This window comes from Acanthochromis polyacanthus, chromosome 17 (assembly GCF_021347895.1).
Source record: "Acanthochromis polyacanthus isolate Apoly-LR-REF ecotype Palm Island chromosome 17, KAUST_Apoly_ChrSc, whole genome shotgun sequence".
NCBI classification, from domain to species: domain Eukaryota; kingdom Metazoa; phylum Chordata; class Actinopteri; family Pomacentridae; genus Acanthochromis; species Acanthochromis polyacanthus.
In genome coordinates, this window is record NC_067129.1 from 24,696,364 (window position 1) to 24,722,506 (window position 26,143).

The following is a 26,143-nucleotide window of genomic DNA, read 5'->3' on the forward strand; positions in this document are numbered from 1 at the left end:
CCGGCTGCTAGCGGGGTGATTTATCTTGTAAAGCGTGATTCGCTCCCTGCTAACAAAAGGGGCCTCTAAAAGCATGAGTCTCATCAAAGTCGCTCTCCTCCAGTGTGACGTCTGCTGTCACAGACGTTAAGCTTTCTGCCGTTTTTAGAAACCTCAGTCAGTTTGGGAGTGGGCTGCAGAGGGAATTCTGGGTAGGATAGTGGAATATGCATATGTATGAAGAGAGAGCTCCATCAGTTCCACCGGCACAGCAGTACATTAACATTTTGGTTCGGTGCTCTTAGCACTTTGGATGTAAAATGACACAGATTATGATGTGAATGTAAGCTTTTACAGCACCATCGCATGAATGACTGAGGAGTTACAGTCATTTTTGGACATGGTCCCTCTTGTTTTCTGGTCTCGGTGGTATTTTGATGGATATGGACTCTATTTAAGTGTCAAATCAGGATTCTGCTTTACAGAAGTGAAAATAAGAAGCCTAAAGTCATACACTGAATGCTGGCTCACCCTGTGGAGACGGTTTGCCTCATGTTTTAAATTCAAATCCTGTCATACTTAAATGATCCCAGTATCAATGTCACACTTTTGATGTCTTGAGGGTTAAGTAAGTAAATTGAGAACTAGAACAGTCTGTCTGAAAATACTCCTAATTAAAGCTGACAGTCTGAACTTTAAATGCACAGTCACTGTGCCATGTCAAATGAATAGGAATAGGAAAAAGAGGCACAGCATCAATGTGTCACCATGCAAACACTCACAGCAGTCAACCGTATGTTGCCTTGAACAACCTTCATGTTGTGGCTGGAGAGGGTGGAGGAGGTTCTGCAGAGTGGGAGTTCAGGCCAAACCTGAGCCAATCATCCCAGTCTGCCTGCTACGCCTACAGACAGCCCAGATTTCTCATGAGGCTCACCCAGCTGGTGTGCACTCATTTGTCAGTCCTCCTCATCTCCCCAGACTGGCAGGAGGAGAGCACTGGTGCACCATCCAGCAGCCTCCCCACCTCTCCTGTCTTCCTATTTGGTCGATATGGAGTCATCTGTTAAGGGTTGACCTCTACGCCCGCTGCATCTCAGCATCATCTTGGGTCACTATTTCGACCCCAGGCTGCTCACATTTCGATGACTAATACGTGACTTTTGATGAATGACCTTCCTCTCCGTGCTCCAGGGAGAAATCGGGAGCCGCGGCCGATTCATACGGAGATTATGCTCAGTCCATCAACATCCTGTTTTTCCAAGATCCCCCCTCTCTAGGGGACTCTGTCTGGTGCGCTTCATGGATCAGAGAGGTGGTGCTCACCTGCAGATGTGACATTTTATGCACGGATGGGAAGAACTTTGCGTGTGGTGTGAATGACAAAGACAGGAGCACTCGGCTCCTTACCACAGGAGGCACTCTGCTTGTAGGGAAATTAACATCATCAGGGTTGCTCTCAAGCGGCTTCCATGCGGTGCTGGAGGAGCAATAAACAGTGAGAGGGTAAGAAGCTTCAGATGCAGCCACGTGTTCAGAGGGAGGACACCGGGTTTAATATCCTCTCTCAGTAGTGTGCTGGAGCTTCAATCAGTCACTTCCTTTGATCTTTTGTCCCAACACTGTGCTGCTATCTCTTATCTTCCCGGAGTCAGGCTGAGAGATTGAAAACAGGGGAGTAAACCCCCCAGACCAAGGCAGAGGTTACACAGTGCAGCTCAACCCAGTCATTTACTATGTGATTTGTACTTTTAATCTGCACCTTGGCTGGACTCTATTACAGGTGATCAACCTCCAATGCCATGTCATCAGGAGGGCACAATGGAGGCCGACAATAAAATGTAGCCTTGGCAAGGGAATGGGCCTCAGTTTCCCTTTTCTCTCCCTCTGATGATTGGGGTCATCTCTTTTATTACCACAGTGATGTCAGTGATATATCGGATGTGTGTGCCGCTCATTGTCTGTCCATGTGTGTGTTCATATGGATTAACGCTGTCTGTGTGTGTCCGTGTGCAGTTGCATTACCCAGAGTGTCCACTGTCAGGGCAAAGGTCAGGGAGCTGATTTAACAAGATGGGGCAATCCCTTTTCCCTCTGCACCAGAAGAACTACCACTCACCCCCACCTCAGGCTATTTCCAGCTAAGCAATTAGACAATGTCTTTTCTCCATGCTGGACACGTACCTCCGGCCACCTTCACACGCTGAAACCTTCATGCAGCACTCCAGCCGTCACAGGCCTAAATGAGACTGAGGCTGTGGGTGCGGTTTGGATGTGGTAGAACTGTGAATTACTTTGCAATTCCCATACTAATCAGCACCCTGGATTTGTAGGACTAAAATCTTTGTCATGCAGTGATTTTATTGGGATTGTTACACAGCTTCCCAGTTCCTTTTCTTACTGGGGGGAAGTGTAGTGACATATTTTTTGGGATACGATGTGTTAAAAACAAGAGATGATATAATTCTGGCCCATGCTATTAGACTAAAGACCATAAATAAACATATGTACTCAAAACATAATGGTGTAAACTTAAGGTATTATAACTTTTAACATATACTGGAATAATATGCATGAAATTTATTACAAAATAATACGGGTAAGATGTGGAGCAAAAAGCCTGAACATGTCTTTGCATTTTCTCTGGAAAAGATTACCTAATGATAACTTATTGCGCACATCTTTTGTAAAGTGAGATCTGGAGTGAAATATAACCTGACATGATTTGACCAATAGATTGAGGAAAGTATAATGGTGTCAAAACTGTCCCTCTTATCATACGTCCTATGAGCGTGGGGGCATGGGGCACAGTGGACCCTCCTGTGAGCTGATTGGCCACCCCATGTGCCTCCCCAAAATTTTCATTGGAAATTTACATTACTGATATTTCAATTTCCACGCTCCTGAATGCAACTTCGTTGTCCGACTGCACCTGAATGCGCCAATGATGTTAGTTTGATCTTTTGATTGCATTTCGTTCGGATTTGAAGAAACTTTGAAGACGTTTCCTGATGCTCGTTACAGAGTGAAAGTAGCAGTTCCTCCTTAAGGTCAGAGATTGCAGCATCTGAAGGCCTCTTCAGAAGAAGACGTATTTGATGAAGATGTTCTGGAGCAGGGCCAGAAAGACCACGACCAAGCAGTCTTGAGATCTTAGGCAACGTCTCCCTCAGGTGGGTGTCAATGGTGTTCACGGTCAGGTCTGTGGTAATCCTGTCAAAAAACAAAACAGAAAAAAAAATCTAGATTCTAAATCAACATGTAACCAAAACACTCTGTGTATAACGCCATAGTATAGGATGTAGTTCAGAAAATGTCAAAGTATAGTATACACACGTGGACAAAATTGTTGGTACCCCTCAGTTAAAGAAGGAAAAACCCACAATTCTCACTGAAATCACTTGAAACTCACAAAAGTAACAATAAATAAAAATTTATTGAAAATTAAATAATCAAAAACAGCCATTACTTTTGAATTGTTGATTAACATAATTATTTAAAAAAACAAACTAATGAAACAGGCCTGGACAAAAATGATGGTACCTCTATAAAAGATTGAAAACTATTTGACCAGAGTGACATGATTAACTCAGGTGTGTCATTTAATTGACATCACAGGTGTTTCCAAACTCATAATCAGTCAGTCTGCCTATTTAAATGGAGACAAGTAGTCACCCTGCTGTTTGGTGAAAAGGTGTGTACCACATTGAACATGGACAACAGAAAGCGAAGGAGAGAATTGTCCCAGGACATCCGAAAAAAAATTATAGACAAACATCTTAAAGGTAAAGGCTATAAGACCATCTCTAAACAGCTTGAAGTTCCTGTGACAACAGTGGCTCATATTATTCAGAAGTTCAAGACCCACGGGACAGTAGCCAACCTCCCTGGACGTGGCCGCAAGAGGAAAATCGATGACAAATTGAAGAGACAGATCGTTCGAATTGTATCCAAAGAGCCCAGAGCAACGTCCAAAGAAATTAAAGGTGAACTCCAAGGCCAAGGTACATCAGTGTCAGATCGCACCATTCGTCGTTGTTTGAGCCAAAGTGGACTTCATGGGAGACGACCAAGGAGGACACCACTGCTGAAAAAAACTCATAAAAAAGCAAGACTGGAATTTGCAAAAATGCATGTTGACAAGCCACAAAGCTTCTGGGAGAATGTCCTTTGGACAGATGAGACCAAACTGGAGCTTTTTGGTAAGGCACATCAACTCTATGTTCATAGACTCAAAAACCAAGCATACGAAGAAAAGAACACCGTCCCTACGGTGAAACATGGAGGAGGCTCAGTAATGTTTTGGGGCTGCTTTGCTGCATCTGGCACAGGGTGTCTTGAAAGTGTGCAAGGTACGATGAAATCTGAAGACTATCAAGGCATTCTGGAGAGAAATGTGCTGCCTAGTGTCAGAAAGCTTGGTCTCAGTCGCAGGTCATGGGTCTTCCAACAGGACAACGATCCAAAACACACAGCCAAAAACACCCAAGAATGGCTGAGAGAAAAGCGTTGGACTATTCTAAAGTGGCCTTCTATGAGCCCAGATCTGAATCCCATTGAACATATGTGGAAGGAGCTGAAACATGCCATTTGGAGAAGACACCCATCAAACCTGAGACAACTGGAGCTGTTTGCTCATGAGGAGTGGGCCAAAATACCTGTTGACAGCTGCAGAACGCTCATTGACAAATACAGAAATCGTTTAATTGCAGTGATTGCCTCAAAAGGTTGTGCAACAAAATATTAAGTTATGGGTACCATCATTTTTGTCCAGCCCTATTTCATTAGTTTGTTTTTTTAAATAATTATGTTAATCAACAATTCAAAAGTGATGGCTGATTTTGATTATTTAATTTTCAATAAATTTTTATTTATTGTTACTTTTGTGAGTTTCAAGTGATTTCAATGAGAATTGTGGGTTTTTCCTTCTTTAACTGAGGGGTACCAACAATTTTGTCCACGTGTGTACTTTTCAAGAATAACATAGTATGGCCTGTAGTTCATAGTACAGCATGTCGGCAAAAAAAACAAAAACAACATAGATTATTATGTGGTTCAAAAGGGCAAAATGATAGGATGTTGCCTAAAATTGTCATGTATGATATGTGGTTCAAAAAATGTTAGTGCAGTATATTGTCAAAATAGTATGTTATTCAAGAAAACAGAGTATACTAGAAAAGCACTCAGAGAGTGCAGACCTCTGCCAAGGATAGAGAGGAAAACAGCAAACCCATGCAGTAAAGGATCATGAGCTGGAATCAAACCTGCATCTCTGACACAGTTCTGTTTATGAATCACCTTTTTAACCAGTTGAGCTATCTGGGCACCTTGCTCCAATTTGTTGGACGACATACTAACCTATGATTTTGTCATTTTGGACCACATGCTAAAACATACAAAAAAATTCAAAGTGATCCAGAATCCAGGATCCTTTCCGGATTGCCACCAAAATTAAATCAGCTCTTCCTCTTACCATAGTCTACATCCCCTCAAAATTTCATGTGAATCTGCCCAGGCGTTTTTGAGTTATCTTGCTAACAGACAGACAGACAGACGGACACACAAACGCCGGGTGTCACATAACCTCCTTGGCGGAGGTAATCAACAGAACTAAAAGTGAACTTCACGTTGACATTGATGGGCATTCCAACCAGGAACAAAGTAAAAGATCTTCAATACAAAAGAAACTCTTCTTGTTCACCTCGTAAAACTCCAAAACACACCGCAGTAGCACCTAAACTAAAACTACCAGTGGGTTCCCGGTTTTCCTTTCTGAACAATTCAAAGGTTCCTGTCTGTCTCCCCACACATCCACCAACCACTGGAACACATCTCCAAAGTTCTGCTGAAACTCAGCTTCCCCTCAGAAGAAGTGCCGCCAGATGAAGGAGCCTTTTGAGTGGCAGCTGGCATCATGATTGGACTGTACTTTGGTCTGATCCAATCCAGTTTCAGCTCCAGAGACGGCAGGCGGGACGAGTCAACGGAGGCCGGACGGACGAAGGCATTCAGCTCAGTACAATCCAGAGAAAAAAAAAAAACAACAGAGGAGAAGTGCAGCGGCCCAGGACCAGAACAGAGTAGCATAGTAAGTCTCTTAGAAAACATCATAGTATAGCCTTTGGTATGAAAAAATGCCATCATACACACCTTATATTGTACAAATAAGTCAAAGGAAAGAGACATCCATTGTAGAATTGTAGTAATTGTGGGCTGACTTGATTTACTGATTATCAGTATTTTAGTTTTTACTTATTCACAGTAATAAATCAATTTAAAAATGATGCTACTTTGGCTCTGAACCTTTATCTAGCTGTGGTCGCTCTGTCTTCTGGAGTGATTTGATTGGTTATACGTCACAAATAAAATTCCTTTAACCTAACATCTGTAAACAAAACTAACACGTATCAACAAAGTTTTCTGTTAGAGTTTGTGTTCTAAGTTTAACTCCAAGATTTTAAATACTTTCATTCACTGCCAATGAATATCTCCTCCAAATGTCTCACTAATAATCTATACTGGACCACACTTTGTACAGTCCGGTTCACCCTTCTATAAATCTGCTTGGAATCTTCCACTTCCTGTTTGTCAAAGTGGCCTTCTACCTGGACAGGTTTTGTTGGAGCTCATGCAACAAACATTTTGGGTAAGTGCACTTTAATATGGATGGATGACACTGAATTAGTCTGTTTTAATGAGAGTTCAGATGTGTAGCTCTGTTATTAAATAGTCAATTATTTCTCAGAATTCATAGAGAAAAGTCTGAAATGTTTGCTAGGTTAGCAAGGAAACTGCAGAGCGACAGAACCATCAATATCTCCCGTTTTCTCCTTTAATGAGTCGACTCTTCTGATGCTTTCAGACCAAAGAACTACAGACTCCTCACAACCTGCTCAAACTCTTGGTACAGGACCTCACCACACGAGTCAAGAAGGTTTCCTTCTTATTTCTACTCTGAAGCTCACCTTCTCCTGCTCAAACTGCTGACAAATGTTTCTGCTGCTCTAAAATCTGGTCTCCAGAACTTCCTAAACTCTGTCTCTTCTGCTGCAGGTTGCTTTGTAGAACTGTTACAGAAAACCTCACTAAACCACATGGAGGGGTCTCAAGATAGTCGTCCAAATGAAACCGTACAAAAACCAAACTTGCACAACCCAAACGCTAAAGTCTCCTGCAGCCTACCACAGAACCTCTTTCAACAGAGAATCAGGACAGGAACTCCTACCTTCTGGACAATCAACGTTGGTTCACAAACAAGAATACAGAATGTGCCTGACCAAAAACCTCTAAAGACTCACTACAGCCAAGATAAAGACACAACTCAGCTGCACCAAATCCACTAATGACTGCACACATTAGCACCATGTGCTAACTGTGGCTAAAGAACCACATTTACCAAGACAACTATCCAGTACAAAGCCCTAAAACACATCAAGCACACATTAAAGACGATTTTACTGCTGGAAGCTGCAAGCCAATGCCTAAAGAACAAACTAAAGCAACGGATTCAAACCCGGTTCAGTGAAGAGCAGCAGAGAAAATGTTTGACTGCAGCCATAAAGCAGGAAGACACTGAGCTGCTCAGGTGTTCCTGATAACACCAAGCAGCCACCTGGACAGCCAATAGGAACACAGCTTACTGGAAGTCCAGAGGGCTGGCTTAGTGAAGTAAATTTAGTTTAAAGTTGAAGCAGAAAGTTACCAAAGAAAGTTGAAAACCACCTTCTGATACCTGAAATCTCTGAATTTTCACACATAGAACACCTGAACATGTCAAACTGGTTCCATAGTAGAACCATCATTGTAAAAACATCATAGTATGGTGTGTTGCTCAAAAAACATTACGACCCGACTGTTTATGGTCGCTGAGGAGCGACACAAAAACAGGACAAATACTGGTTTCCAGGGGTTACGAGGGTATTTATTTGAAAGAGTAAGCTTACAACAACACAACATGTGAGCAGAAAAATCACAAAATCTGTCTTTAGTTCAGCTGAAAAAATTAGTTTTTGTCTTTTTTATTGACCAAACTTTTCAAGAAGTAGATGAAGAATAATTAAAGCTCTCATGTAGAAGTCCAAGTTCTTTTGGATCCTTGTGGAGAGTTTAATCTTAGAGTTTGTAAAGCTGTTGAGTTTTTAGAGTGGATTGTTTTGACATTTAATAACCAAGTCCTGAAATAAAAGTACAGTTTTGGATTTCTGTCATTTAGTCTGGACTAAACAAATAACAGCAGCATAAATCTCAAACGTCATTATGAGGAGTCTGGATTGAGGTGTCTCACTTGATAATGATCAAAACATGAAATTTAGGTTGGTTTAAAGGAATATTCCACCTTAAATCTTTGAATGTTGACCAAAAAGGTTGGTTTCAGAAAGTATTCCACCTACAAGGTCCTCACACATCGACCTGAAAAGGAACATTCCACCAAAAATCCTTGGACATGCACCTAAAATGTTGGTTTAATTGAGTATTCCATCCAAAATCCTCAAAGAGACCTGAAGGGCTGATTAAAAGGAATATTCCACCTAAAACCTCAACTAGGGCACTATGTGTAGCAGTGACAGCAGAAAGAGGTCCTCTCTGGGTGGAAGAACCGCGTCCGAGTGATACCTCCCTTTCTGCTCTTACCTTACCCACTAAACTAAAGTGTCATGGAGGACTCGAGTAGTTGACGTTTCCTGCTGCAACCTTCTCTTTTTCAGCTTTGTTCCACGTCCGATCACTCCTGGCCCGGTTTTTGTTGATGTTTTTGACTCTTTTTCCGAGCTTTGACCAATCCGAGAACATGAAGTACATCATCAACATCGGCGGCGTAACCAATGGAGGGAAAACCACCCTCACCAACTGCCTGATCAAGAACCTGCCCAACTGCTGTGCGGTCCATCAGGATGACTTCTTTAAGCCCCAAGATCAGATTAAAGTTGGTGAAGATGGCTTTAAACAGTACGATGTCATCACTGCTCTGGACATGGACGCCATGATGAGTAGGATCTATGTGTGGCTGGAGAACCCGGTGAAGTTTAAGAAGTCTCATGGCATTAATAACACCCTGGACACAGAGATGGTCCTGAAGTCCGACCACAAGGAGGAGGAGGAGACTCACATCCTCACTGTGGAGGGCTTCCTGCTTTACACCTACAGGCCTTTGATGGACGTGTTAAACTAAAGTTACTTTATTTCCATCCCATATGAAGAATACAAAAAGAGGAGATGCTTTAGGAATTCCACGGTGCCAGACCCCCCCCCCCCCCCCCCCCCCCCCCGGCCTGTTGGATGGCCACGTCTGGACCATGGACCTGCAACACAAGAACATCTGCTCACTGGGAAAGATTATTGAGAGCAGCTTTTTGTGATTTCTATGCAGAACACTATGATGTTTGCTGAGCTGTGCACTATTAAATGACTAAAGAATATGGAATATTGTTACTGTTTATTATTGTTCTCAGGTTTGCTATTAAATGTATGGAGTGCTACTTACTGTATTTTACTGTATTTTAAAATTTACATTCCTGGTAGTGGTTAGCACTTTCGCCTTGCAGGGCCTGGGATCTTTCTGCATGGAGTTTGCATGTTCTCCCTGTGCATGGGTTTTCTCTGGGCACTCCGGCTTCCTTCCACAGTCCAAAAATATGCTGAGGTTAATTGATTACTCTAAACTGCCCGTAGGTGTGAATGTGAGTGTGATTGTTTGTCTGTATATGTAGCCCTGCGACAGACTGGTGACCTGTCCAGGGTGTCCCCTGCCTTCGCCCGAGTCAGCTGGGATAGACTCCAGCACCTCCTGCGACCCTAGTGAGGATAAAGTGGTGTATAGATAATGGATGGATGGATTCCTGCACAGAACATTCTGGATTATTTTACTACAGATCAAGGGTACAGATTGTTGTTGTTCACTGTGTATTGGGTAGTACTCATTTTGATTCAGACTGATTAGTATACAGAACCCTATGATGTTTCTGGTTTACAGCTGAGAACTAGTTACTAAAAGTACAGAATATTATTTCTTATTTTAGGTGTGATAATTGTCAGTAAACATTCTAAGAAGTGGAAATTGACAGGGTTGTATATAGTGCTGTTCTTGCACAATATTTGTCACTTAATTGCCCTCAGGATACTGTCGTTGAGCTTACTAGTTTTACATAACAGGCAGATGTTGCAGCTAATGATGTTGTAATTCACATAAACAAGGAAACAAGTCCATCATAATTTGAATGTTAACAGTTTAAAATGAAAAGGTCATATAGAGCTTTCTTATTTGGTAAAAGAGTGGAAAAAAAAAATCAGTGATAAGTACTTTGTAAAAGCGTGAGGTTGGTTGCAACTTTCATTTTTTCTTACAACTTTTTGGTGACCTCCCCAAAATATTTGTTGCACCCCTCCTGTGCCCCCCCACTAAAATTAATCTGGATCTGCCTCTGCATGGAAGAATGACCAATGCTCACAGCATAAAAGAGTTCTTCTTGGGGTGTTATCACTGCTAAGAATTACTCTTGGATTTTTTGTCGACAAATAAATCCTGCTGCCCTCAGAATGCTGACTTCTCTTGGTGATTTTTTAAAGATCTGAACATAGTCAAGTCAAAGACTCTGGCCTTGATTTGTAACTTAGCCAGCTTTCAGGAGAGGAATGAGTCCTTTTGACGACATTTTTCCAACACCTGGTGACGGTCATGACCTGCACTGACACCGAAGGCCACTAAATTTCAGAGGTAAGCAGAGCAAATTATTACGGTGTCTGTGTGCAGAGCGTGTCCACCCAGGTAAAAGGAGAAAAGCCTCCTATTTTTTTGACTCACCTCTTTAACTAAACTATAATAAATTTAGAGAAAAAAAGAAAATTTACATTCACAAGAGACAAGGTCAGAACCTATGTAAAAAGTATAAATGGCGCAGTCTGTAGACTGTCCTCTAAGTCTTAGTACATGCTGGCTTATTAAGAAAGAGAGATTTAAAGAAAGAAGCAGAGAAAAGAGTAAGTGTGAGGGCTGAGAGCGTAACTGGTAACTTGCCAGCAGCAGGCAGTGAATCTTCTACGAAGATCACTGGAGGAGAGTGGAGCATCAGCTCCCCATCCCCTCCTGTTGAGAGAGAGGGCACAGCTGTAAAGAAGACAAGTGGAGGAGTTCAAGTTAGAGAGTTGGAACTAAGAAAGTGAGATTTGTGGGATAAGTCAAGCAAAATGCAGTAGAACTAATATATGTAGTATGTATGTAGTGTGTTTAGCCAACAACACGTGGTTACCATTTTTTCTTTCCTTCTTTTAACATTTCATTGTGTTTTAAGAGGTAAAGTTAAGCATCCGTTGCTACTTCTCTTTTTTGTACATTGTCGCAGCTAAAAGCCATGCTTTCTCAGGAGAAGTCTAAAAGAGGCAGATTAGCTTACAAGCGTCAGGTGGCTACCATTCCTCTTCGTTGCGTTGTGGCAGCTAAGTCTGCCACTCCTCACTGAGGCTGAGTCTGAACAGACTGACAGCTTAAAGCCTGAAGGGAGCAGGCTAATCATATGATCGCTGAGAGAAACAGTGAAAGTTGGCGTATAGTGTAAACAGTGCATGTAAATATTGCTGTAGTAGAACTAGATTTGTGAATTAACTAGAAATCTATGTAGAAAGTAAAAATGGTGCATGTAGACACCACTACAGAAAGTCACAGAACTTTAAAACCACGGAACACAGAAAAATACATTAAAAAAAAATGCATCCTTTTGTAAGAAAAAACATCCGGGTGTAGAAAAACTAAAGACACCTCGAGGAAAGTTATTCTCTCGCTGGCCCACCAGCTGTAGCTGCTGGCGCCGTGCCAGGGGGCAAACCAGAGGTACTACATTGAACCAAAGGTTTTTTCCGCTGGTTTGTCACTTGCAGCTGATGTCACCGTGCCCAAGGACACAGTCAGAGGGAGAGAAGAACAGATAAGAAAGGGAAAAAAAACGAAAACTGTTAAAAGCAAGGAACTTTTCATTCAACACTGGAAAGTTCTACAATTATAAGTAAAAAGACTGATTCACAAATTGAGGCCATAACAAACCCAGATAGCAAACTATGGGTGAATCAATGTTGAATCTATGTTGAGACCTAACGTCAAAATTATACAGAAAGCGCAAGGTTGATAAAATGTTGAGTCAACGTTTGCTTACATAGATTACATGTTTGCAAACATAGATTCAACATTAATTAAACATTGACCTGTCAAACATTTTAATTAAACCAAAATACAATGTAGATTCAATGTCATCTTTTAAATACAAACTTCAATGTTGACAAAATGTTGTTGAATCAACATTCATCCAACCATCAATCTTCAACCGTAACCAAAATTCAACCTTCTTAACCCTAATTCAACATTGATTTAACATCTTTTGCTATCTGGGTAAAGTGTGATTTATGGTTGAAAAGCAAACGTTGACTCAACATTTTATCAACCTTGTGCTTTCTGTATAATTTCGACGTTAGGTCTCAACATAGATTCAACATTGATTCACCCATAGTTTGCTATCTGGGAATGCACCAAACCCCAAACAGTGGGACAAATGTTATCATTCCTGGGAGTGACAGGGTTCTGCAGACCATGGATCTGCGATTATGCCATTAAAATAGCTCCTCTCCATGGATTAGTTTGAGCCGCAGGACAAACAAAGGCTCAGCTGAGTTACAGTGGATGACAGAAGCCGAAGGAGCTTTCCTACCCCTGAAAAGTGACATGCAAACAGCTCCAGCTCTGGATGGTCCTAACTATGCCAGAGTGCTTCATTTGTATGTTGCAGAAAAAAGTGGGATATGCCTGTGCTGTATTGATGCAGGAGACCTCTAGCATATTATAGCACTATAATGGACACAAAAGAAATAGGTCTTTCTCCCTGTTATCGGGGGTTGGCAGCTGCTGCCTTTGCCTTCCAAAAAACATCTGTCATAACTATGGTCCACCCTACTGTGCTGTACACATCTCATCAGTTACATGCTCTTATTACTAGCCCGAGGCTAGGTGGACAGAATACGAAGTTATCATCTTAGCTTCAGAATTAACAATCCAGCATTGCACCACAATTAATCCAGCAACGCGAATGGTCACACCTGTACAAGGCACACCACACGACTGTGTTCAGGCCACGGATGTGTTCTTGAAGCCGCATGATAATTTGCATAACCAACCGATAACAGCACTACTTACACTGTTTGTAGATGGCTCCTGCTTCAGGGATGCAACAGGTACTCATGCAGGATATGCAATCATACAATTACAACCTGATAACACCTTTTTCGAGATTTCGTCTACTAAACTTCCGTAGCCCTGCTCAGCACAACATGCTGAAATTAAGGCCCTGAGAACAGCATGCCACCTAGCAGCAGGAAAAATCCTAAATCTGACTCACAATATGCACGCGCTGTTTGCCATGTGCATGGCATCATTTGGAAACAAAGAGGATTCTTGAAAACCCATGGCGCCCTGGCCATGGGGAAGCCATCTCGGCTTTACTAGAGGCTATTCTCCTTCCAGCAGCATTAACTATTACAAAATGTGCAGCATACCAAAAGAAAAGAACTCTTTAATAACCGAAGGCAATAACTTAGCAGATGAAGCTGTCAGATGAGCAGCAATAGCCACCCGTATAAGACCAGTTATAGTAGCAGAAGACGGTAAACCTCTCACTAATCTAACATCTTTTATATTAGCCTAACACAATGTTGGTTCATATGAACAGGCAGTCCGGCTTAAGAGAGGAGAAGTTAGAAACATTCAAGAAGGATTTCAAAATAAGACAAAATATGATAAGATTAACCTTATCCATCCCAGAGGAAATTGTTTAGTCAGAGTACAAAACAATAAACAAAAACAAAGGTAACAATTAAACATATGTTAGTGGTAAAATAGAAACCATAAAGAATACAAATTAAACAATTAAAAGTATCTTAAGTGTGCAAAGTGTCTAAATGGATGTCAAGGAATAGGCTGTAGGAAAAATAGTTAATAAAAAATAAAAATAAATAGAATAGAATAAAATAACACAAGTACAAAATGCAAATTGTAGACTATTAATAAGAAACAGAAAAGTTTTGTTACATATGAAAACCCTGCAGTCTGAATCTGTGACTGCTATCAGTACACTGCAGTTTCAATAGAATAGAATAGAATCACTTTATTCGTCAAGGGAAATTCAGTATATTCAGTAGAAATTCACAGCCCGGTCTCACGGGGATTCGTGAAACTGTCACGTCAGTTTTTGTTTCGGTTTCGTGCGCACCAACACGATGTCGTCATGTTTTTCGTGCCGCTCACCACGAGCGAAACCCGCTGTGGTAATCACATCTGAAAGTGGTTTATACCGGCGGATTTATGACGATCTAAGCTGTCCATCGGCGTTTGCGGCCGCCGCTTCGGCCGCCGCACATTCTTTAAATTCCCATGCAAATTCGGCGGATTCATGACGATTTAAGCTGTCCATCGGCGTTTGCGGCCGCCGACATCCGGCCACAACAGCGGCCGGATCACATCTGAAAGTGGTTTATACCGGCGGATTCATGACGATCTAAGCTGTCCATCTGCTGCAACCGGATGTCTGGCGGCTGCAATGGCTGCTGCGGCGGCAGCCGCAAACGCCGATGGACAGCTTAAATCGTCATGAATCCGCTGAATTTGCATAGGAATTTAAAGAATGTCCGGCGGCTGAAGCGGCGGGACAGCTTAGATCGTCATGAATCCGCCGGTATAAACCACTTTCAGATGTGATTACCACAGCGGGTTTCGCTCGTGGTGAGCGGCACGAAAAACATGACGACATCGTGTTGGTGCGCACGAAACCGAAACAAAAACTGACGTGACAGTTTCACGAATCCCCGTGAGACCGTGTTTGCAATTCAAGGTGGAAATACTCTGCCATGATGTTGACTGCATGTTTTGCTGACAATATGTTCTCAAGAAAATACAACAGAAAAAAGACAACAAACAAACAAAAAAAAAAACACCACATGGACATGATAGCAAGGTAAAAAGTGAATTTTCCCTGGCTGCCCGTTGTTACATGTTGTATAGGCACAATGATGCTGTAGTGGCTGAGCTTCTTTCTTCTTCTTGTCTGACAGGAACACTGTGCTACATAATGTTGTGGTTAAATCCTCATGTGTGTTATGTTCTCTAACTGTTTTCTGGCCTTCTCCTAAGTTGTTGTTAGTCTCTTATTGACCCAGTGTAAACTCGTGTCTCTGTTATAGGCTAATGTCTGTTTGTTCTTAGGATTTTCCCAGCAGACATGTTGACACCTCACAGCCGGAAAACACAGGTGCTATTAGCAACATTTATAATGGCTGCATCCCATTTGGCTCCAGGATCAGAGTATTTGTATTTGCATGTGTCTGCAGTACAATGGGCTGCATCCTTGTTTGTCATCATAGCCTCGCCTACTGAATTTGATGACAACTGATGGTGTCCAAATTCCACCCAAATACTATTTTCTGCCCACATGTTTATACTTTTAAAGGATATCTTACTTTCTAGCCAACAAGTTATGGTTTAAAGTTTTATTCCACCCAAATCTTGTTTTATCTCCCGGTTCCTTTAGGTTAATTTGACTTCAATACCACTTTCTCTCTTGCAGTTTAACTTGGTTGCTAGCAGTTGCAAGTTGAGCAAGTTGCAGCATAGCATAGCATAGTTAGATCACTACCAGAATAAGAAAAAGCAATGCAATCACATGTTGTGGCCTTTGCAGTCAGCACATCTTGAACAGATATTTGAAAGTTTGAAGAAAAGCCAGACACAGCTCGTCTTTGCCAAGCTTTCCATAACTTTGCTGTCCAACTGGAGGCAACAATGTTGTTTTTAATACTAAAAACAAATCAAACTTGACCTACATTCAATACTTACACCATGATTGTCATCCATTTTGGCTGGAAATAAATTTCTTCCTGTGTCAACATGTCCTGACCCCTCAGTTGTCCAGTTCAGTAGGTGGTGCTGGTGTGAAAAACAAGGGTCAGAGAAATGAGGTTTAGAAAATGCAGCCTCCTCTGCTGCAGACATTCTCCTCAGTATTCTACATGCTGACTCACTAAGATGACTTATTAACATAGTTAATGGGACTGAGCCATCATGAAGGTTATTAGCTACACCTGTGCTAGCCTGAGTCTGGCCCCTCGTGCATTAGAACAGACGCTAACACATGACGGCCGCAAACTGTGGCTACAGCTGTGCTGCATTAACTCTTATTTTACTATAATATTAGTCTAACAGAGGTCATTTTGGCCTGTGTTGTACGACTTAATCAGCCACATTAATCAGAAAAAAAACTACATATTGAATGTGATCATGAGCCATTCTGAAAAATCTGGTGATCCCTACTTTTTAACTGAAACTCTAGCTTTGTGTCAGGTGTTGTTTTACTTATTCTTTAGAGGTATAAATATTCTTCAAGAAACTGCTGTCATGTGGTTTAAATCACTGCTGTATTCATTGCTGTACTCAAACCATGCAGCACTGGTCATCTGCTGATACGTTCAAGATTGTACAGTAGGCATTGCAGCATGTAAATTTACAGATTAATTTTGAGTAGAGCCCAATTCATATATTGATCAACCAATGTTATCAGCCAATACTGGCCTACCACAGATCTAAGTACTGATATAGGTATTGATACAAATGATACCTGATTTGTGCCGATATGAAAACATTTATTTTACAAAACAAAAAGCAGAAAAGGATGCTCAAAGTAATTTAAACAAGGTGGCATCCTGTAGTTTGCCTGAAAGAGTGGCATCAGCCCCACAGTAAACAATATTTAGCACTGTCTGCAGCATGTAGCAGAGTGTAGTGTGGACTCCTTCATAGTAAGATGTTAGTTAGTTTATGAAATACATTGCTTGAAACTAAATAAATAATGGAACCATCATCTTCAATGTAACTACAATATCCGGTGTCTAATTTTGAGTTCTAGCAAGAAAGATTGTTACAGGTGCAATTGGTCATTTTAATGATAAACTCTCAGAAAATTTTGCAAAATGCAGATCACAATTTGACAGATCCGAAAGTGTTGTCATTACACTGATTCAGTTTTCAAAGATTTAGAATACAGAAACACGTTTTTTTGAAAAATGAATGACATGATTTATCAGATATCAAAATAGAAGCCGATTGTTCTTGTTTTGATAGGCTAATACAAGAACTGACTATTTTTTCAGCTAGCTACAGCCAAATTTGGTTTTAGTTTGCTTCACTAAATAATTATCTGTTGTGCACTTGCTGTAGTCTGTTGCTGCATAATATTTTCCATTTCATTTATTTGTGAGGGACCATGTACAATAATAAACTTAACTGTTAACATTTGATGTCCAATAATTAGCTTAACCCCTTAGTCCCTACAGCCCCCGCCGGCGGGGGCTGTAGGGACTAAGAGTAGGTGCCTCACAAACAGGGCTCAGGGACTAAGGGGTTAAAGGTCACAATCAAACAACTGGGTAGACAGTAGATAAGGTTCAGACATAATCAACATCCTTAGTTTGGTTTTCTACTGTGGTATAAGATAGCAGGAGGTGACTTGCAGTCTTCCTCCTCTGAGTTACACATAACAGATTCTTCAAACACCTTGTATCTCTTCTGTATCTGATATGTTTTTTAGAGTAACAGTTTTACCTACACTCCCCAATCTCTGCTGTGTTGGACTTGGTTTTCTGTGCTCCTTGCAACAGAGACGGTCAGAGCAGTCACTGAATAAGCACTCTGCACAGACTCTACATTCACATAATAATATGTTCCACGTGAGTTGGCTGACTGAAATGTTCCGGTGCAGGAAAAGCAGCTCCTGCAATAATTAAAGTTCATCTGTCTGCACTGGTGGATCTGAGTCTCACAGTTTAATGAGGCCCTGCTGCACCAGGCGTGTGAAGGTCGTCCCAAACTGTCCTGCTGGAAACCAAATAAAAGGACCAGAAGGATGGGGCTGCATTGTTTTTATGCTCAGGTAATATCTGGGTCAGCCTGCATAAGAAGGAATACAAAACAAATTGGAGTAGTAAAATGCAGTGTGTCTGAAGAACTCCAGAGTAGATGGACTATTTCCTTTAATCAGTTATGATAAACAACAGTTCTCCTCTGCTTTCTTCTGCCACGCTGCAGCTTTGTGTTTCTTTGAAGGTCGTGGCTGTGTGAGAACGCTACTGTTTTCATTCCTGCCAACAGAAAGCATGCACTATTTTCCTCTTTCAGCCGAAAATATGTTGACACGCACCTTCTGTGGTATTTTCCCAGCGACTTACTATTGTCCTGACATCTTCACGTTGTCCTGTTTTCCTTCAGTGTAGAAAGTTAATCATTCAGAGAGAGAGACAGCTTCATTCAGCCTCTCGGTCACATCAAACATCACATGTACAATATGAACAGTGAGGTGGGAGGATCAAAAGAATCCATTAAAGTCAAGAAAACAACAGTGTATTTTGGAAGCTGTGCAGCTACAGCTGGCTTGAGCCTGGAGTCAGAATGTGTTTATCCAGTGGTTTCAGCTAATAACGTGTCCAACGCCTCCTCTTCTTCTCTAAAAGAAAGTACATGTGGAGCAGAGCAGCTCCACTCATTCTGACCGCCGCCTGCAGTGTGACACATTACTGGACACATGCATCTAAAGCATTATGGTAATTTCCTGGGGTTCAGTGAAAGGATGGATCCTCTGTGCACTAATACAGCATGTTTATCCGAGTCCAGCTCTTCCTCTTTTGATCTCACCCTTTCCAGAAATGTAACATTAGCCTGCCCCCTGCCAAGCGGATGTATTTAAACGATTTTACTAATGATGAACGAATGAACTCCATTTGAAAAGCCTGAGCATCAACTTAATCCCAAGCCGACAGCCGTACTGGTAGTTTGTGTTTATAGGCTTTTTTCTCAGGGGAGTGGAAACATCAGGGGAATGTTACCACTGAGAATGGGATGCCTTCCCATTTATAAACAGGAAAGTATTTTTAGGAGCGCCCAAGCGTGTTTGTTTGGAGGTGATTAGAATTGTTGTCAGCAGGGAGAAAAGACCGAGTATTTCCACATAATTGCTTTTTTGTGGTGGGAAAAAGCCAATGTGTTGTACTACATAGGATTAAGATGATGGAGAGCCTTTGCAGCACATATGATTGGAGGTGATGGTGAATCTGCTGCGTCTTATGGAACAGGATCTTTTGGCTTTTGCATGACCCACAGATGAGCGGCTTCCCAGAAACAGGCTTTTATTTACTGAAGCATCGAGGCGTCACATGTTCCTGTTTGCTGATCATGTGAGCTATGGTACACTGACAGGTGTGCCACCAGCTATGAGAGCGATGACTCTCAGTGTTGGGTTGAATTTCCGCCTCAGCTGATGACTGTGGCTTTTTTTATTTACTTCTTTGCTGAGCGCAAACACAAAACCCAAACACTTAAGGAGTGTCAAACAGGACATGCGGCTCTTCCAGTTTGACAGCTTGTGTGACAATGACAGTGCTCATTTCAGGCAAATACCAAACATACGCTGCTGGTCAGAGGAAGTCAACCTGCCAAACTGGTCTTCCTCCCTCAGGTTACACAGATGACAGTGTGAGCTACCTGCTGTAAAGCATCACTGCACTCAGACTGTCTTTGTTGCCTCTTTTGTCTCATCTTACAGTGCAGCTGTGTGCACTGATGCCACCTTGTGTTCAAAAACCACATAACATCAGAAGCACATGTTGGGCAGTGTACAGCAGGAGAATGTGATCGTAATGAGGTTTATATTTATGTTTAACAACATTATGGTAAAATTAGCAACGACAATATTTACTCGTTGCCTTGAGGATCCCCTCAAGCTAAACAATGTTTTTCGAACACTGTTCTTCAGTACTGTGTTTAGCACAACACATCCTATTTATCACAAAACACAAGCAGGCTGCCAGTTAAACATGTGTATCTGCAGTAAACAATAGTGGAGCTGAAACGCTTCAACAGACAAAAACTAGTCTGATTTTACCAGTCACAGTTTTCCAACGAGTAATGTTTGCTGGTTTTCTTGGAACCTAAATATTTTTTATGTTTTGCTGTATAATAATTATATGTAATAATAATAACAATATAATATGTAATATATATTAATTGCTCTTTTCTTTCACCTAACCTTTTTTAAGCCAGTAGATATAAATATTTTGATACAGACCGGGACAGATCATGGTATATTTAAACCAACATAAGACAAACAACACAAGATACTGCACATTATAAATTTGGAATTAGAAACCCCGATTAAACTTGGTAATCATGCAAAAGCCTTCATCCTAGAAATGATCTAAATGTCAGCATGTAACAATTCAAGAGCTCTCTAAACCCTAACACTGAACAATATCGATCTAAAAGCAACGACTTTATGACACAAAGTCTAAAAGCCCTCGAAACCATCAGCAGCCTGGAGAGAAAGCATTTAGTTCAGAAGTCTCCCTCAGCCCTGATCTGTCGAGGCTCCAGCATGAGACCTCTGGGTGTCCTGAGGTGTCACCTGGGCTCTCTGTCATTTTCCTTGAGCTGGTGGGGCACATTTCCTGCTGTGGGAGGCTGCTGCCATCAGTTAGTGCCGTCGCCATGAGGGGTGTATTTGGTCTGCGACAGTATTTAGGTCACTGGTAACATCCACATGAATGCAGGACCCAAAAATGTTGTGCTGTACGAGATAATCACTTCATCTCAGTGGTTTTAATGTTGTGGTTGTTTGGTGTGTATCTATCTATATACCTAATGATTTATTAAAAGACAGTCTGTTGTCTAATTGATGATAAATTTGTTAATTTGATGAGTTTATAAAGCATATTAAGAGCTTATAGTTGGATCAGTGGATTTCACTCCATAAAGCTCTCTACAGAATGACAATCGCCACCGCTCATCCAAGTAGAAAACACCAGAGGTGCTGTCTGGTTTGGTTGCGTTTTGTCTCGTCAGTCCTCTCTGTTGTTGCTGCTGTCAGTGTGTTTTGATAAAGAAGTTGCATTCACAGGATCCCACTTGCACTGAAACCCCATCAGACACCCTGCTGTCAGAGCTCATTAATCAGAGGCTTGTGTCTATCAGGACAGCCCGGGTTTGCCTCGTCACACACCAACAACATCTCTGTTCCTTTCAGACAACTTCTCCTGGTTCTTGATAAGGACTAAATGTGGCTGCAGTTTTCATTCATTAGATTCTGTATATTATAATCTACAGCAGTGTCTGTGAACTGCTGATCAGGCTGGATGGAGGCTGTTCTGGCCTGATGAGAGCTCAAACCATTAGCTGATTAATCACTTCATAGAAAACTAATCTGCAAGTGTTCTGGTCATTTTCCAGTCATTGTATAAAAAACCCAAGCATTCTTAAATTGAAAGATTGGCTTATTGTCTATATTTTCTATTCCAAAAAAATGAATATCTTAGTTTTTTTTTCAGAATGGAAAGAATAAGAATAAAAAGCATTATGACATATGGTATCATCAGCATTGTCACTATTTTCTCAGAATTTATCGACTGATTGATTATCAGTGACTGAGTAATCACTGATAGTGAACTGGGGCTGCAATTAAGGATTATTCTATCATTGTTATGATGATCATTTTCTTGGTTAGCTGTAAGTTATCAGAAATTGGCAAAATGTTCCCAGAGCCCTGAGGGAAATGTGTCCACTCAACTGTCCAAAGATTCTCAGTACTCAGTGTGAAACAGAAATGCAGCAGGAAGCTTAAATCGCTTAAATGAAGAATATGAAAACCAAAAATTCTAAAATTACAAAGATTAATCCAGAAGCTCTTTGCCATTTTGGGTTAAGAACTTTGAAATGAATCAGTTGAGTTTCTATTGATTTAGTAATTGATTCAAGAGCTACTTGTTGCAGCGCTCGTGAAAATATTAACTGCAGTCCAAAGTGAGATTGTCACATCCTGACCTTTTGACACTTGCAGCAGTCATGAATATCGCTGTTGCAAGTTTATATTTGTTGCCGTTTGGCGCCCTCTCCTGGTCCACAGGCAGAAATACCACCTACCGTACTTGCAGAGCTTTTCATGAATGCAGGTTTGAGGGCAGAATTAGTGTTGGTCCCAGTAGCAGCAGTCATTTACTTGGAGGAAATACAGGCAGCCCACATTTCCCACCAGTAACAGATCGAGACAACGTTTGATTGATGCATGACCTGGGTGCCTCGGTGCTAAGCATCAGCCTGAGAAGTGTGCATGAATGCGGTGGTTATTCAGTGTAATGGGAATGTCAATAACTCTTGCGTCCTCTGATGAATACACAATTACCGTCCATGATTCACCAGTGAAGGCTGCTGATGTTAAAAGCATGGTTATTGAACCGAAAACAAGCCCTCAGTAGTACGAGTAACAAGTACCAGGCAATTTTTTAGTAAGTCAGCATCTGCTGGTGCAGCAGAGAAGGGAACAATTTCCACCTAATGGATGTTATAGAATTTTGAAATGGAATCAAAAGTGACTAAATATTGACAGACTCTACTTTTTAAGCGAGCTGCGACTAATGACCATTTGTTTGTCAAATAATTGATTATTGAAATGATTAATCAACTTCGGATTATGAGTCTTACAATTGATAGCTTTTATTTTCTGTCATTTTCAAATTTGAGTTTGTATTAGGCTTTTGCTGACCTCCAAATTAGGATGCTCAGGTGTCCTTTCTTTAGTGCAGGGTGTCCCTAAAGTCTGAACGCATAGGAAATGCCTCCACAGATTAAATATGGCTTTGCCAAAAGAAGAAAGAGTTGAACTGGTACTGCTCAGTGGACGTGAAGGATGGACAAAATAGGGTTAGGGAAGTGATTTTTTTGGGGGGTGGCATGAATTTTAGCCATGACCAATTCTTGAGTTTCGACTGATACGTTTGGTCGTCCAGAACGGGGTTTGTCCATGTATCTGCCCATTTCTTCAAACTTTTAACCACCTTCTCCACCATGGAAAAGCCAAATAGAGTCCTTCTTGGGTGACATGCATTAAATTCATCTGCTGTCTTTCAATGTGTCCATCCTTCACTACCACTGAGAAGTACCAGTTCAATTCTTTCTTCTTTCGAGAAAGCCATATTTAATCTGTGGAAGAGATTTCCTATGTGTTTAGACTTTTGGGACACCCTGTAGAACATGTGTGTTTTTAATACATTTTATGAAATGCTGCTAAAATGCTGCAAATTTTGAGGCTCATGTTCAAAAGTTGGTAAAGCCAACATGCATGCAGAACAGTAAAGACGCAGACGGTATTCCTCCATGGAGGCATGTGGAAAATAAGTGTGTATGCACAGTGTCAGAAAGAAATAAGGTCTGTTTTCTCTGTCCAGTGAATGAAAGTGGAAGTAAAAATAAATGCCAAAAGACAAAATTAGTACACATTTTTTAATAACATGGCACAATTTACATAACACAAGTTTAAATGAGGAGCATGCTGAAGATTCAGTTGCTTCATTTTTTCTCATTTTTGTACATGATCTAGAAAGACTTCATTTTTTTCCCCTGTACATGGTAAACAGCAAAAGAAAAGTTTCTCATTTAACAATGTTTTTTTGCAATACGCATCAACTAACCACTATGGCTCCGGTGGACATTTTTATGTTGGATTAAAAAACACTGCACGACATGATATCACAGAGTTTGAAGCGCACAACTAAACCTTCAGTGGACTACTAAAATAGATCTCTGCTTGTTAGAAACAAACTGTCCATAGTTGAGACTTGCTTTTTTGTCTTTTGATTTTGTAGGTACAACAACTTAAGAAAGCACTTTAATACACTGTTTGACCAACAGAACTCATTTCCAAAACAGGTACTTTACACTCCTTCCACAGGGCTAATGTGCTGTCATGGTGTTTAATGTGCTGCATTCTCCCCAGAACAAGACTGGTGGGAACAGGAAGAATTAAAAACATTTGTGCTGCTGGCTTTTTAAATTGAAAAATCTTTGAAATTTAGTACTAATATCTGAGATTGTCACTACAATTTATCACATTTGATGAAGTAATTTTCAAAACATTACCTTTTGTTAAATTAAAATTGCAAATCCTGGTTGGATCAGTTAAAGCTCGTATCTGTCAGAGTGGATGTTCATTAAGTCTGAGTTGTGGAGAGAATACAGCGTTTGTCCTTCACTGGTACACAGTCAGTAGTGTTGAGAAGGCCAGCGTTCAGAAAGGGAGCCCAGACTTTTGTTGCATAGTTGAATATGGGGGTCTCTGGTACAATGCTAATCACCTGCGTTAACCAAAAAACCAAAACAAAAAGGAAATAGCAAAAAGCACATTCGGAATCACCGCCGCAATACTCCTATATTTACATTTGTTTAAAGTAAAGCTTTCAAAACACTCTTTTGCATATTTGTACCATGATTTTTAATCCATACAGAGAGAGCACAGCGACTGTACACATATCTACACACTTTGCTGTCTGTCAGTGCTAATGTACCTGTACATTCCAAAATTGTTCATTCTTACTCCACGGCACCTCGCTATACAAGAGAAAGAATGCACACAAAAAGCTGGAGCGAACTGGGAAAAAACTTTGAAAAATTATTTTTTTGTTCCATGGTTATTGTCTCTTTGTAGTTTTTATACAAAAACAATTCATTGTGTAGGCATGTGTGTGCCCACATAATTTATTCACAGCTATGTTACAGTCTTGCTTTGCCCAAAGCTAAGTGCTTGGTGTGAGTTCAGTGTTGGTGAGGCACAAGGCTGCAGGGGCACCGAGTCTGCTGAGGCTCAGCTCACCGTGCCTCAATGTCTTTGTGAGCTGGTCTGTCTCTGATATCTGTTGCCAGGGGAGTAGTCCGTCTGGGTGAGCCGGGCCGTGCACCCAGTGTGGGGATGAGCGGGGGTGGTGCACTCAAAGATGCAGTGGGTGGCGCTTTGTTCAGGATACCGTTCTGATGGGCGGTGGCTGCAGCAGCGGCGGCGGCAGCTGCCGCTGCTGCAGCCGAGGGGCTGACCCTGGAGTAGTGCATACCGGGAAGTCCAGGGGCCATGAGGCCCTGGGCTGGGTGGGGGAGGTGTCCGTCAAGAGCAGGGTGGTGCATTGTGGGGTGGAGGCGCCCGTGTTCATAATCCTCTCTGAGCATGTTGAGGCGGTCACGCTCCTCCAGCTGGGCGCGCTCCTGCTCCCTCCTCTGCTCCAGGGCCAAAGGGTGGGGGTGGTCACGATTAAAATCATGAGGCTCACGGTCTCTGTAGGAGCGCTCTGCCTCGTAGAGGCGCGGCGCTGCCAGGCGGTGCAGAGGATCGTTCCTTAGCAGCAGGTCTCTGGCCAAAGGGTCCCGTCGGTGAATGTCCAGGCCCCTGTAGGGGTCCCTCATTGGGTCCCAGTGGAAGGCAGGGTAAGGGAACCTGTCAGCTCCTGGGATGGGGCTGATACCCATGAAGGGTGCCACAACTCGAGTTCTCTCTAGACTACTGATGCTGTTGATGGGATGGACACCAGCCATGCCCATTGGCACAGGCATTGAGGATGGAGGGTGGAGGTTTGGCGTGGGGGATGCCTGAACTGGGTGCTCACTTGCCCTCTCTGTGGCTCCATCCTGCTCCTCCTTCCTCTCCTCCTTCACTTTCACCTCACTGTTCTTCTTCTGGTGTTCGTATGGCATCTCTACCTTCTTCTCTAACATCTCCCTGCTCAGTCCTCCGTTGGGACGTTCCAGACTGGCTTGTCGGATGTAAGGTGACGCTGTTCCCCTGCTGGACACTTTGTCCTCTGACACTCGGCTGTCATGGATGATGGGTGTGTCCTTGTCGCTGTGCTGGTTGTCTTTGAGCTTGTGGTCATCTGTGCCATTGTCTTTCCAGGAGTCTGAGTGCTCTCTCTCCCTCTCTTTGGCCTTGTTCTCCTTGTCCCTCTGAGGCTCTGCAGGAGCAGGAGGCAGGTGGTTCCTGTGGTGCTCAGGAGGTCGGCTGTGTCCAAGGAGGCTGATGGGGTTGACAGGGACTGGAGACGGATGGCTTGGATGACGCTTTTCTACAGAGTCCCTGTAAGTACAGAGAAAGTCCCCCTATCAATATCAATAACTTTGTTTTTGTTGAATTTAATAAACTTAAGCATGCAGTGTACAGGAAGTACTGCATTATGTAACAACAAATTCAAAAATGTTGTCACACTCCACCTCACTGGAGAGCAGTAAACAGGAGTAATTGTAGAAATCAGCTTTAACAGCAACTACCTGCTCTTTAACACCCAC

General features: G+C 41.9%; 1 protein-coding gene across 11 annotated transcripts in view; it reads right to left on the reverse strand.

Annotated features, from left to right (window-relative positions):
• Window positions 1-23,306: 23,306 nt before the first annotated feature.
• auts2a (activator of transcription and developmental regulator AUTS2 a) overlaps window positions 23,307-26,143 on the reverse strand; it is a 380,336-nt gene continuing 377,499 nt past the window's right edge. For all 11 annotated transcript variants that reach the window (XM_051937874.1, XM_051937872.1, XM_051937870.1 and 8 more), the window contains one exon: window positions 23,307-25,934. In XM_051937874.1, coding sequence (XP_051793834.1) covers window positions 24,683-25,934 — 1,252 coding nt within the window. In that variant the 3' untranslated portion in view covers window positions 23,307-24,682. The remainder of the gene's footprint in view (window positions 25,935-26,143) is intronic.